This window comes from Rhinatrema bivittatum, chromosome 7, assembly GCF_901001135.1.
Source record: "Rhinatrema bivittatum chromosome 7, aRhiBiv1.1, whole genome shotgun sequence".
In the NCBI taxonomy this organism is placed as follows: Eukaryota; Metazoa; Chordata; class Amphibia; order Gymnophiona; family Rhinatrematidae; genus Rhinatrema; species Rhinatrema bivittatum.
The window spans coordinates 141,690,184-141,703,408 of record NC_042621.1 but is presented as its reverse complement, the minus strand read 5'-3'; the positions used below and the strand labels follow the sequence as shown (position 1 = coordinate 141,703,408).

General features: G+C 47.1%; 1 protein-coding gene across 3 annotated transcripts in view; it reads left to right on the top strand.

The window, feature by feature from the left end:
- PSAP (prosaposin) overlaps positions 1-13,225 on the top strand; it is a 198,167-nt gene that overhangs the window by 89,332 nt on the left and 95,610 nt on the right. For 2 of the 3 annotated variants that reach the window (XM_029609276.1, XM_029609274.1), the window contains one exon: positions 12,278-12,286. The exons of the other annotated variant lie outside the window; for it this stretch is intronic. In XM_029609276.1, the coding sequence (XP_029465136.1) occupies positions 12,278-12,286 (9 nt within the window). The remainder of the gene's footprint in view (positions 1-12,277; positions 12,287-13,225) is intronic. 3 annotated transcript variants of the gene reach the window in all.

Sequence of the window (13,225 nt, the reverse complement as noted above, 5' to 3'; positions counted from 1 at the left end):
CAAGAATTGATTTGATCTTGAGTGGAGCGCCCTGAAAGCTAATGTTAAAGTGGGACAAGCCTTGGAAATGCTGTTCTCCCCTTGGATCTGGCGGCGAGAGAGCAGTTGTACTTTCTAGAAGTGGATGCACTGGTGTATGCTGTCACCAAGCAGACTGTGCTGTAGAAGGGGGAGCAGCATTGAAGGATGTACAGGATAGAATTGAGGCTATTCTTAAGCAGGCCTTTGCAGATAACCTCTTGCTGTTCCCTGGTGGCTCGCACTTGCATCTCTCTCAGGAAAATGATGAATCTGATGAATTCCAGGGAAGTGATGGAACCAGCAGCCGCCTTTTTGGCAGAAGCAGGCTGCGACCTGGTCCGTACCTTGGAGGTAGCGGCCAGATGTCAGCTATGGTTGACGAATTGGTCCATCTTATGCACCCATTCTGTACCTTCTACATACTGCACGAACAGCCTAGTGAGGTTTGTGGCGTAGGAGGGGCTAGTGTTCAGTGTCCTTGCGTCTATCTAGGGATGGTAAGGAAATGGACTGGTTCAGGTGAAGTTCAGAGACTACATTTGGCAAGGAAGGAAGGGACGGTGCGAAGCTGCAACGTTCCTGGAGTTAACTGGAGGAACAGCTCCCGACATAACAGCACCTGTAGTTCAGAGATGCAACAAGCAGAGCATATCACCACCAAGAATAGTATTCAGCGTTAACAGGTGTAGAGACAGAGTGCACAGAGGCCAAAAGGAAGGCCATGCTAAGAAGTCCAATACTAGATTGAGGTTCCATAGGGAGACTGGCCACTTTAAGGGTGGTCGGAGGTGTATCAGATGGGCTCCATTCACCTCGCCTCTGAAACAGGAAACAGCCACCGCCTGGACCTTCAAGGAGTTGAGGAACATTCTTTTGTTCAGGTCGTCCTGTAAGAATTCCAGAATTGGAGATCTTGATTGACTGAGGAGAGCCTGCGTTTCTCGCACCAGGCCTCAAATTCTCCAGATCGCAAATACGCCAAGGATGTCTAACTTCCACGTGTGGAGCAAGGTGGTAATTACTGCCACCTACTATCCACACTTCGTCAGGCGAGCCTTCAAGGGCCAGACCATAAGACAAAACAGAGTTGGGTCCCTGTAAAGGAACGGACCTTGTTGGAGAAGGTGTGGAGGGGAGGTACAGGGGGGTTCTCTACCAGAAGCCTCTGCATGTCTGCATACCATGGGCATCTGGGCTAATCCGGGGCCACCAGGATTAATCCTCTGTGACACGATCTTGCAAATGATCTTGCCCAGTAGAGGCCACAGAGAGAAGGCATACAGTAAGACCTCCTCTGGCCAGGTCTGGACCAGGGCATCGATCCCTTGGGAGCACTGATCTTGTCTGTGACTGAAGAATCAGGGAACCTTCGCGTTGTGGGATGTGGCCAGGTCGATGAATGGGCAGCTTGCTTGTTCTTCACGGTGGAAGGAAACAAGGTGAAGCAGCTTTGCGAGCTACCATAGCTCACTGGATCAAGCTTCAGGTTAAAGCTCTTTCCATTAGGACCCAGGCAGTACCCTGGGTGGAAGCTAAGCTATTGTTTCCTGTCAATATCTGCTGAGCAGTGACGTGGTCTTCCCTGCGCACTTTCCCCAGGTTCTATCACCTGGATGTCCAAGTCCTAGAAGATGCAGCCTTTGTGAGGGTGGTGCTAACCAGACCACAGGCAGTGTCCCACCCCATTTGGGAGTAGCTTTTGTACATCCCATTTGTCCTGAGAAATTACTTACCTGATGATTTTGTTTTCCTTTGTGTAGACAGATTGACTCAGTATCCCGCCCATGGCTGCCCATGAACTGTGCCAAGGAATCACATTCCCAAAGAGGTTACGGGTAAGCCATTACCCTATCCCTAGATCTGGGCATCTATAATATTGCTGGGATTCTGTGCTTATGTTTGGTTGAGTACAGTTACGGTCACCAGTTTTAAGTTTTTAAACAAGTTATTAAAATTGTATTCAAGTTTTTCAGTAGTATGTCCACAATGGCTTTTGAAGAGAATACTGAATGGCTGAGGGCACTGCAGGGGGTATATCTAGGAAGACATCAACTATGAACCCTGATGGTGTCTCTATCTACTAACAGGGGAGCACATAACCCATTGGTCCTGAGTCCATCTCTCTATACTAAGGAAAACAAAATTATCGGGTAAGTAATTTCTCCATTGCAGAAAGACTAAATTTCCTGTCGTGTAGCCAGATGGACTCAGAACAAATGGGTATAGTATGCCCGTGCTAGCAGTTGGAGACAGATCTGACGTCAGCACGGGTATATATACCCCCACAGGAAGCGTAGCAACTTAGTAATTTCCGTCTCCAAAGCAGTTTGGAGAGCCTGCACACTCGCTGAGCGTGTTTCCAAATCTACTTTCTACTTTCTTCTTACTAAACTTCTACAGCACCATCGAGCCCCGCACTCCTGCGGTGTTACCCTAAGGTCCCTCCCCCAGTTGAGTTTCCCGGGGTGATTTCCGTAATCCCCCGAAGGTATAAGTCCTCGGTCCGGTGGCCGAATCGCGGCAGGGACGTAGCCCCCGGGCGAGGCTCGGGCGGGGTGAACGAGGCGCCTCGGTCCCGGCGTGGACGAGGCAGCGGGTGCATTTCCTCAAAGCGCGGCAGTGAAGGTACTTGCCCTTTTCCCCCGCAGCCGGAGACCGCCCGGGTTCCAGCCAGGAACCACCGGGGATCAGGTAAGGTGTACATCTCTTACTTCTTGGTCTCCGAGGAACGAGGATCGGCGGCGTGGCCCATAGGCGGCACGCCGTGGAAGGGCGCCATTTTGTTGGCCTTACTCAGGTATTGAGCGCCCATGATAGGTGCATGTCTAGGACTAAGCCGCATATTGCTGAGAGCATATTGCATATTGTTCGGCGTACATTGCTAAGCCGCATATTGCTGAGAGCGTATTGGATATCATTGAGCGTACATTGCTCAGCTGCATATTGCTGAGAGCATATTGCATGTCATTGGGCGTATATTGCGGCCACATATTAATGAGCGCTTGATGTATTACACGTATATTGCTGCCGCATATTATTGAACGCCTGTTGTATTAAGCGTATATTGCTGCCGCTTATTATTAAGCGCCTGTTGTATTAAGCGTATATTGCTGCCGCTTCTCATTAAGCGCATATTTTTCAATGGAACAGAACGCCTCAGCGTCTTCAGCAGGGGCGCCTCCTGCCTCCGTCATTAAAGCCCTCTGCCTCTGCTCTGCATGCCAACTTAGCCACGCACAGTGAAGAGCCAGACTCCCTATGTACCCAATGTGAGGAGGCCATGGGACCCTCGGGCCAGGACCAGTCTCAGCCACGATTCGCTGACAGTTCCCCAGGGGCTACCCCGGATTTAGCGGGCAGTCTTTACCAACCTGGAATCCCTGGGGATCTCGTACCCCGGCGATTAGAGACCGCCTCCATTTCCTGGGTGGATCTCTTTAAGGGGATTCATGCCTTTGTACAGATGCAAACAGCTTCCCGTCCAGGCCCTGCTGTTCCTGCTGCTGCGGTTGCGGCTCCAGCGGATCTTGTTCCTGGACCCTCACGCCCTTATCGTGAGCAGCACTTCCCGCCTCCAGACAGTCCGGATCAGTCTGACCCGGATGGCTCACCAGACGAGTCCAAACTTCCAGACGAGGGGGAACTTCCCTCTGGGATTGAGCCATACAGAACCATGAGGCGGTTCTTCCCTAAAGAGGATCTCTCTGACCTGGTGTCTCAGTGGCTGGCGGAGTTGGATATTACAGGTCCCAGCGCTACGGTACCCTCCACGCAGAACCCCCTGCTGGAAGGTCTTCGTCCTACAGCCCGCCATTTTCCATTCTTGCAAGCGGCACAACTGATAGATTTAGAATGGGCTGCACCAGCGGCCTCATTCAAAGGGGGTCGAGCCCTGACAAGCATGTACCCCCTGGCACCGTCTATCCAGGCGCTGCTGGCATGCCTTCAGGTGAATGCCTTGGTTAGCGCTGTGGTCAAGCGCACTACCATTCCAGTTGAGGGGGGGGGGGCGGCCCTCAAGGAGCCTCATGACCGGCGACTGGACGCTATTCTGAAACAGACTTTTGAGGTGGCAGCTCTATCTTTGCGGATCGCAACCTGCTGTACAGTAGTGACGCATTCCTGTTTATCACAGGTCAGGAACAACGCTCCGGCAGCGGACATGGAGTCCGCTCTCTCGTTCCTCACGGATGCTGCATCAGACCTAGTCTGGACAACAGCCAAGGGGATCTCATCCTCGGTAGCCGCCAGGAGGCAGCTCTGGATCCGGAAATGGTCAGCCGATGCTCCTTCGAAGACATGCCTCACCAGATTACCCTTTAAGGGCTCTTTCCTGTTTGGCAGCGACCTTGATAGATTGGCCAGCACATGGGGTGCCTCTCCAGTACCTCGACTGCCGGAAGATCGGTTCAGAAGGAACCAGCGCGCCTTTCCAAGGCCCTCCAGGGGTAGAAGCTCCCAGCGCTTCACTCCCTACAGGAGTCTCTTCCAGGAGCCTTGTCCTCAGGCCCGGAATCAGTCCTTTCGGACCAAGCAGCGCAAGAGAGGAGCAGGCCCGGGTTCAGGTCCCGGCCGCGCCTCACAATGAGAATCCGCAGATTCATCTGGGGGACGGAGCCACAGGGGGCAGGTTAACCCTCTTCTACCCCAGATGGGTCGAGATTTCGTCGGACCAGTGGTTCCTCGCCATCATCCGAGAGGGGTATTATCTGAACTTTCATAATCTCCCTCCGGACAAGTTTGTGGAATCTTCATGTCCCATACACAAGAAGGCAGCATTGGAAGCTACCCTGGCGAGGCTCCTGTCCTTGAAAGCCATCATCCCAGTACCTGCATGGGAAGTGAATTCTGGACACTATTCCATTTATTTCATGGTACCCAAGAGGGTCCCGAGTTTTCGCATGGAAACTCTGCGCTCAGTCAAGAACGCAGTACAGCAAGGAGAATTCCTCACGGCCCTAGACTTGTCAGAAGCCTACCTGCATATCCCGATACATCCGGAGCATCAGCGCTACCTACGCTTCAAGGTTCTGGGACGCCACTTCCAATTCCGGGCTCTGCCCTTCGGGTTAGCCACGTCACCGCGGACCTTCACCAAAGTGGTCGTAGTGGTAGCAGTGGCACTCAGATGGGAAGGAATCCTTGTCCATCCCTACCTAGACGATTGGCTCATCAGGGCGAAATCACGAGAGGAGAGCCTTCGGGCAACCGACAAGGTGATCGCCCTTCTGGAAAGCTTGGGCTGGGTAGTCAACCTCAGCAAGAGTTGCCTACAGCCTTCCCAGTCACTGGAATACCTGGGAGTCCAGTTCGACACCCAGGCAGACACGGTCAGTCTCACTGCCAAGAGAAGGTTAAAACTTCAGATGTGTCTCCGGTACTTGATGGGAGCCAGTCGGCCCACAGCTTGGGATTATCTGCAGGTTCTCGGCCTCATGGCATCCACCCTGGAAGTGGTACCTTGGGCAAGGGCCCATATGAGACCTCTACAGCGCTCCCTGCTCTCTCGCTGGAGTCCCCGCTTCCGGAACTATTCCACGCACCTACCTCTGCCAGCCAGAGTACAGACCCAGTTACGGTGGTGGTTGCAGTCCAACCACACGAGCAGGGGGTCGAAGATGTCCTCCCCCACGTGGACTCTGCTCACCACGGATGCCAGCCTGAGCGGCTGGGGAGCACACTGCGAAGAACTCGCCGCACAAGGGCAGTGGAACAGAGAAGAGTCAGCGTGGAACATCAACAGTCTAGAGGCCCGGGCAGTCCGATTGGCATGCCTACGATTTGCTCACAGACTGAAGAACAGAGCAGTCAGAGTGATGTCCGACAACGCCACCACGGTGGCATACGTCAACCGTCAGGGCGGAACCAGAAGCCAACAGGTATCTCTGGAGATCGCCCCACTGATGATTTGGGCAGCGGCGAATCTTCAGGACATCTCAGCCGTCCACATTGCCGGGAAGGACAACACCGCGGCAGACTTCCTCAGCAGAGAAAGCCTAGATCCGGAAGAGTGGCAGCTGTCACCCACAGCCTTCCAGATGATTGTGGATCACTGGGGGATTCCAGACATGGACTTACTAGCAGACAGGTCCAATGCTCAAGTACCCAGCTACTTCAGCCGCAAGCACGACCCGTTCTCACACAGAATCGATGCCCTGGTTCAGCCATGGCCTCCAGGGACTCTGCTATACGCCTTTCCTCCGTGGCCTCTGCTGGGCGCCATCATCCACAAGATTCAGACACACCGGGGCCTAGTTCTTCTAGTGGCACCAGACTGGCCAAGAAGACCCTGGTACACGGACATGAGAAGACGACTGGCAGGGGAGCCTCTTCCCCTGCCTCCTCTCCGGGACCTTCTATGTCAAGGTCCCATCCTTCACAAGGATCCGGCTGAATTCTCTCTTATGGTCTGGCCATTGAGAGGGCTAGACTGAAGAAAAGAGGTTACTCGGAGCCCGTGATAGATACACTCCTCCGAGCCCGCAAGTTTTCCATTTCCCTCACCTACGTAAGGATCTGGAGAATATTTGAAGCATGGTGCGACACTCATGGCACCAATCCACATGCGACCACAATCCCTATTCTGGATTTCCTGCAGGATGGGCTTCAGAAGGGTCTCTCCCTCAGCTCCATCAAAGTTCAGGTGGCTGCACTGTCTTGCTATGGTCCCAGGAGGGATGGCAAGACCATTGCCACGCATCCAGATGTGTCTCGCTTCCTGAAAGGAGTTAAGCACATTCGTCCGCCACTGAAGTGGCCAGTGCCTTTGTGGAACCTCAACCTTGTTTTGGATTTCCTCGTGGGATCCACCTTCAGACCCCTTCAGGGCCTGTCTCTCCATTCTCTAACCTTGAAGATGGTGTTCTTATTGGCGGTGTGTTCAGCACGCCGCATCTCAGAGCTACAAGCACTGTCCTGCTGTGATCCCTTTCTCAGAATCACTCCAGAGGCTAACCATCTTCGCACGGTTCCCTCCTTTCTACCTAAAGTGGTCTCACAATTTCACCTTAACCAAACTATATCTTTGCCTACCACGGCGGGTTTGAAGAAATCTGAAGAAGGACGTTTGCTACGCCATCTCGACATCGGCAGAATGCTGCCCAGATATCTGGAAATGACACAAGAAGTACGAAAGACGGACCATCTGTTCGTCCTGCACAGCGGGAAAAGACAAGGGGAAGCGGCATCTCGGCCCACCATCGCCTGCTGGATTAAAGAAGTTATCAGAGCAGCTTACGTGGAGGCCGGGAAGTCTCCGCCTCTACAAGTCAAGGCTCATTCTACCAGAGCACAAGCGGCATCTTGGGCAGAATCCAGGATGCTGTCGCCTGCAGAAATCTGTAAAGCGGCGACGTGGTCCTCCCTCCATTACCTTCTCCAGGTTCTACCGTCTGGATGTCCAGGCCAGGGAGGACACAGCATTTGCGAGGGCGGTCCTACATGGTCCTCAGGCAGCCTCCCACCCAGGCTGGGAGTAAAGCTTTTGTACATCCCATTTGTTCTGAGTCCATCTGGCTACACGACAGGAAATGTTGAGATTACTTACCTGATAATCTCCTTTTCCTTAGTGTAGACAGATGGACTCAGCATCCCGCCCAGCTGCCTGTGTACATGGGTTTTACCGATTCAAGGTAAGCCATGTCATCTGTTTCCATAAGAGCGTACACCTACCAGGTGTCAACGCCTTCCGGTTGGGAATGCTGGCGGTCTCCAGCTACTATCAATCTGTCAGGGGAATCCTGTTTCACTATTTCTCTGAGCGTCAGTACACACATCCATAACAGCTTTTGCAAGGAAGATTTCTAAGTTGCAACGCTTCCTGTGGGGGTATATATACCCGTGCTGACGTCAGATCAGTCTCCAACTGCTAGCACGAGCATACTATACCCATTTGTTCTGAGTCCATCTGTCTACACTAAGGAAAAGGAGATTATCAGGTAAGTAATCTCAACATTAGCAAACACAGAAGCAGAGTTAAAGAGGATGTTGGTGAGATACCTGTTCTGGAGACAGTTTTCAAGGGTGATGATTCAAATGAACTAACCTATATCCCAGTGAACCTGGAAGATGCAATAAGCCAGATTATCAAACAGAAGAATGGCAAATCACCTGGACTGGATGGTCTACATCCCAGGGATCTGAAAGAACTCAAAAATGAAATTTCAGAACTATTACAAGTAATTTGTAACCTATAATTAAAATCATCCGTTGTACCTGAAGACTGGAAGGTAGCCAATGTAACCCAGATATATAAAAAAAGGGCTCCAGAGATGATCCTGGGAGTTAGACCCGTGAGCTTGACTTTAGTGCCGGGAAAAATTGTGGAAACTATTATAAAGACATACATTATTTTAATGGGACACTGCCAGTATGGATTTACCCAAGGGAAGTCTTGCCATACAAATCTGCTACACTTCTTTATTTTTAAACATTTTATTTATAAATTTGAAATTAGTTACAAAGCCAAAACCTTGTGCAGAAACAGATCTAAAACATACAACAAACACATTGAAATTTAAGAAGAAAAATACTTTTAAATAATGAAAAGGAAACCCACTCTCCATAATATGGATTAGAAAAAGAATTCAATAGGAAACTAAGGAAAAAACAATTAGCATGAAATTGTGTTCCTAATTACATCAGTGTAGCCTACTTTATGTGTTGGGGGATACAGGTGGGACAGCCAGTTTTCTCCTATCAATAAAGGTCCTCAATTGAGATGGAACAAAAATATATAACATTCTGCTTAAAGCTTAACCACACATTTACGATATCTTAGCAAGAAGGAGGCCCCTAGGGCTAGAACTTCCTGGCACAAAGCCAGGAAGCTTTTCTTATCTGAGTTGATCTATCCAGATCACGATACATCCTGACCTGGTTGACCCAGGAAATTCACATTCAAATTATGGAAATATTTTCATGATAGCACTCAAATCATATTCATTAAAAGAAATTAACATGAATCTCTCAACAATCTTAAATGAGGATTCTAGAAAAGAGAGGACAAGTTAGCCATCTCAGGAAGAATTTATGAAGCTAGACTTAAATGGAAGACACAAAACCTTATGAAATGGTGGAATCTGTTCAGAGGTAAATGGTTTAATTTCTTAGGGTCAGTTGAGGAAGTTCACCCACAACCTTTGGAAAGAGCCCCTTTTCTGGATCATTTTTGCATTAACAGATTCCACATTTTTAAAAGCCACCTCTAAGTGTTGAATCTGGCCAGCTTGTTCATTCAAAATTCTCTGATCTTGGGCTACGGAATCCACTGTAGCTGAGAGATTATCGACTTTAGTGTGACACCCCAAAAAGGAAACAGACTGGAAACAAGATCCCTCAGTGAGTCTAAAGTTACTATGGCTGGCTTAGTTGGAAGAGGAAGCACTTTGCTGCAGCAAACTTGCCTGCAGAAAGAACTCCAGAAGTCTGCCTCTGCACGTTATCCATATGGAGGGGAAAACACTTCCTCCAAGAGACATGGCTCACCAAGAACAGACCCTCAAAGCTTCAGTCACTATCAGGGACAAAACGCCAACTGCTCCCTCCATTGAGGCACCTCCAATGACACCACTATGCATCTCTGCAGTTCCCGCATTGTCCCGCTCTCGTTCAACCGGCAGCAGGCAACTAGCCAATGGACTCAAAGATGCCTTATCTCCAGTCGAGGAGGGTTCTCCTCGACCCAAATGAAAATGGGGCTTAGGACTGATTCAATTGCTGGAACGGAAAGGACATACTCTGGTATGGTATGCTGTCTCAAGGCAAAGGGGAGATCAGAGGGATACACCTGAACTCAGCCTTTCCTCTTAGAAGGCATTGCAAGAAACAAGCAGAAGACTGTGGAACAGCAGGGAGTGCATCCACTCATGTGGCCATCTTGACTCCACTCCTGCTACATTTTTTTTTTTTTTTTTTTGGAGGAGGTAAATAAGCATGTGGATAAAGGTGAACTGGTAGATGGGGGTGTATTTGGATTTTCAGAAGGCGTTGACAGAGTCCCTTATGAAATGCTTCTAAGAAAACTAAAGTCGTGGGATAGAAGGAAATTTCCTTTTGATTGCAAACTGGTTAAAAGACAAGAAATAGAGTAGAATTAGCCTGTATTCAATGGAAAAAAGTAAACAATGGTGTGCTTCGGGGATCTGTACTTACTGATCTTTTTTTTTGTTCAGAAGATTTTTTATGCTTTTTAATATATTTGTAAATGATCTGGAAAAAGGTATGATGAATGAGGTACTCAGTTTTATCTGCATATTTTAAGAGTAGTTAAATCACAAGTGGATTGTGATAAATTGCAGAAGGACCTTGCGAGACTAGAAGATTGGGAGTCATATGGCAGATGAAATATAATGTGGACAAGTGCAAGGTGATACATATAGGGAAAAAATAACCCTTGCTGTTACATGTTAGTTTCCATTTTAGGAGTTACCACCCAGGAAAAAAATCTGAGTATCATAGTTGATGTTACATTGAAATTGTCTGCTCAGTGTGCTGTGGTGGTCAAAACCAAACAAAGTCAGGAATTATTAGGAAGACAATGGCAAATAAAATGAGGGATGTCATAATGTCTCTGTATTGCTCTGTGCTTAGACTGCACCTTGAATACTGTGTGCATTTCTGGTTGCCACACCTTGAAAAAGATATAGTTGTACTGGAGAAGAGAAGGTTCAGAGATGGGTGACCAAAATGATAAAGGGCTTGGAACGGTTTTCCTATGAGTAAAGGCTAAAGAGGTTAAGGCTGTTCAGCTTGAAGAGACAGCTAAGGGGGGATATAAGGTCTACAAAATCATGAATGGACTTAAACGAGTAAATGTGAAATGGTTATTTACTCTCTTGGATAATTCAAGGCCTAAGGGGCACTTCTTGAAGTTTGCAGGTAGACATTTAAATAAAACCGGAGAACTATTTCACTCAATGCAAAATTTAAGCTCTGGTATTCGTTGATAAGAGGTTGTGGTTGCAGTTAATGTACCTAGATTTAAAAAAGGTTTGGATAAGTTATGGAGAAAAAGTCCATAAACTGCTATTAATCAATAGGGAATAGCCACTGCTTGTTGCTGGCATTAGTAGAATGGATCTATTTAATATTGGGTATTTGTGACTTGGATCAGCCACTGTTGAAGACAGGCATACTGGACTTGATAGACCTTGGTCTGACCCAGCATGGCATATCTTATGTTATGTTTATTTCCTTAAATAACAAGCATAGTACTCAAAATGTTGTAAAGGTTAATTGGAAAGCATTCAGATTTTTCCCTATTATGCATTACTTTCCCCACAAAAATCTCTCCCCAGACTAAATAGGTTGAGTCAACCGACCTCAGTCTTCTAGGTCCCACAGGTATGGTAAGTCTAGGTGGTTCTTGAATCTTTTGACATGCTTGCTCATTCTACAAATTTTCTGCAACTTTCTTTACTAACTTGTGGATTTCTGATGCAGAGAAACTGTGGCTTATTCTTTGTCAGTGATTTAGCTGTATCTGTTTAAAGTCTGGGAGCTTGAGGAAGTTGCCGAATTGGATGTTTCCACAGAGATATAAAACTCCTTATCTAGAAGACATAGTTCAGAAGCATGTGTTAATTCATAGTGCAGTGTAACTGTGCTGTTTCCCTTACATTGTTCTTCAACCCCAAGAAAAAAATGGGATAAATACAGGGAGTCTCTAAGGAAGTGATGGGAATTATAAAAATAATTAATTGACAGGATGAGCCATGCAGTCTTTTTCTGCCTTGTTTGTTTCTTTTGCTTCTTCTGAGAAAGATGCTCAAAGGTTAGGATGCTTTGCAGGCATTCAGCATAGTACCCTGATTTAAAAAAAAAAAAAATCTTCTCCCGATAAGGTAAAGGGTATGAGATTCCTTCCGAAGAGTGGCGTTCAAAACCTCTTAGCCTTTTAGAAAGCGTATTTGACCACAACTGACTTCAGAGAGCTAGAGGATATACTGAATTGGAGATTGCTAGCTCAACGGACTTTATAGACCTTGGTCTGACCCAGCATGGCATATCTTATGTTATGTTTATTTCCTCATCTGTAGAACGTTTCATACCCTTTTGAGCTAAACGTTCACTTTATTAAAATCAAGTAGCCAGTTGTTTGATTATATCAGCTCTTGCCATTGTTGGTAGTTTTGATTACTTCCTTTTTATATCCAACTTAATCAGTTGTTTTTTTTATCACCGATCTTAACTTTTGTTCTTTCTATCTCTCTTGCCTTATCCTTCCCTTCACTGAATCTGTTTTGGTTATGAACAGGAGGATCAGGTATGTGGGTTCCTTTCTGCTACTTGCTTTCCATGCTGATAGTCTGTAATTCACTTGTATGTGCATACATGAGTGCATGTCTTGCTGTCACAAGGGATTTTTTTTTTAGGTGATTGGTAAATGGATAAAAATAGATGTGAGCATATCTGGTGGATATAAGTTCACATGTAGATCTAATGTAAAATATGTAACTTCTAGTAAAAGTGAAGATAGGAAGGTGTACTGTACTCTTGTTTGCACAGCACCTAAATTATACATTTAGTACTCAAGACTTCATCTCCTGACCTTTCTAGTTGGTTACTGCGTTTTCCCCTATCTATTAGATATGCCCTCATGTAAAGTATTTGCTGTTGGCTAATTTTCTTTCAACCTAACCATAGTCAATACAGTGAAAACTCTTGAGCAACGCAGATGAGTGTTATCTGTAGTGAAGGTACATGTGAACTGCCTTGTGATGGTTTTAGTGAATTCAGTTTAAGAACAGTGATTTCAAAAGTCTTCAGGTGCCAAACATGGTTCTTTAACTTCAGGATGACTATCACTGGTATAATAAAATACATTGTAAAATTCCTAAGGCTTTTGTATTGTACTATCCTGTTATTGATCTGTAAATACTTAAACTATGCTTATACTCCACTGTTTTCTCCAGTGTGTATGTAAATTAACTATGTTGCCTGAATTTCCTTTTGGTTCAGATCATTTTGGTTTCAAGATCTGAATGCTAATATAGATTTGAAACTTCAGACAAAATGAGAGCAACCATCAATAATCCCACCCCTGAAATCTACTAGTGACAAGTCAAGTTCTTGCATGATGTGCCAATGCCTCTATTTAATGCTGTCCTGATTTTCCCCTGATCTTATGCACCACTCCTATTTTTCTTATTTTTCCACTCCTTTCAGTCTTTCCCTTTATCCCCTCCTGGTATTGGTTTTGGCC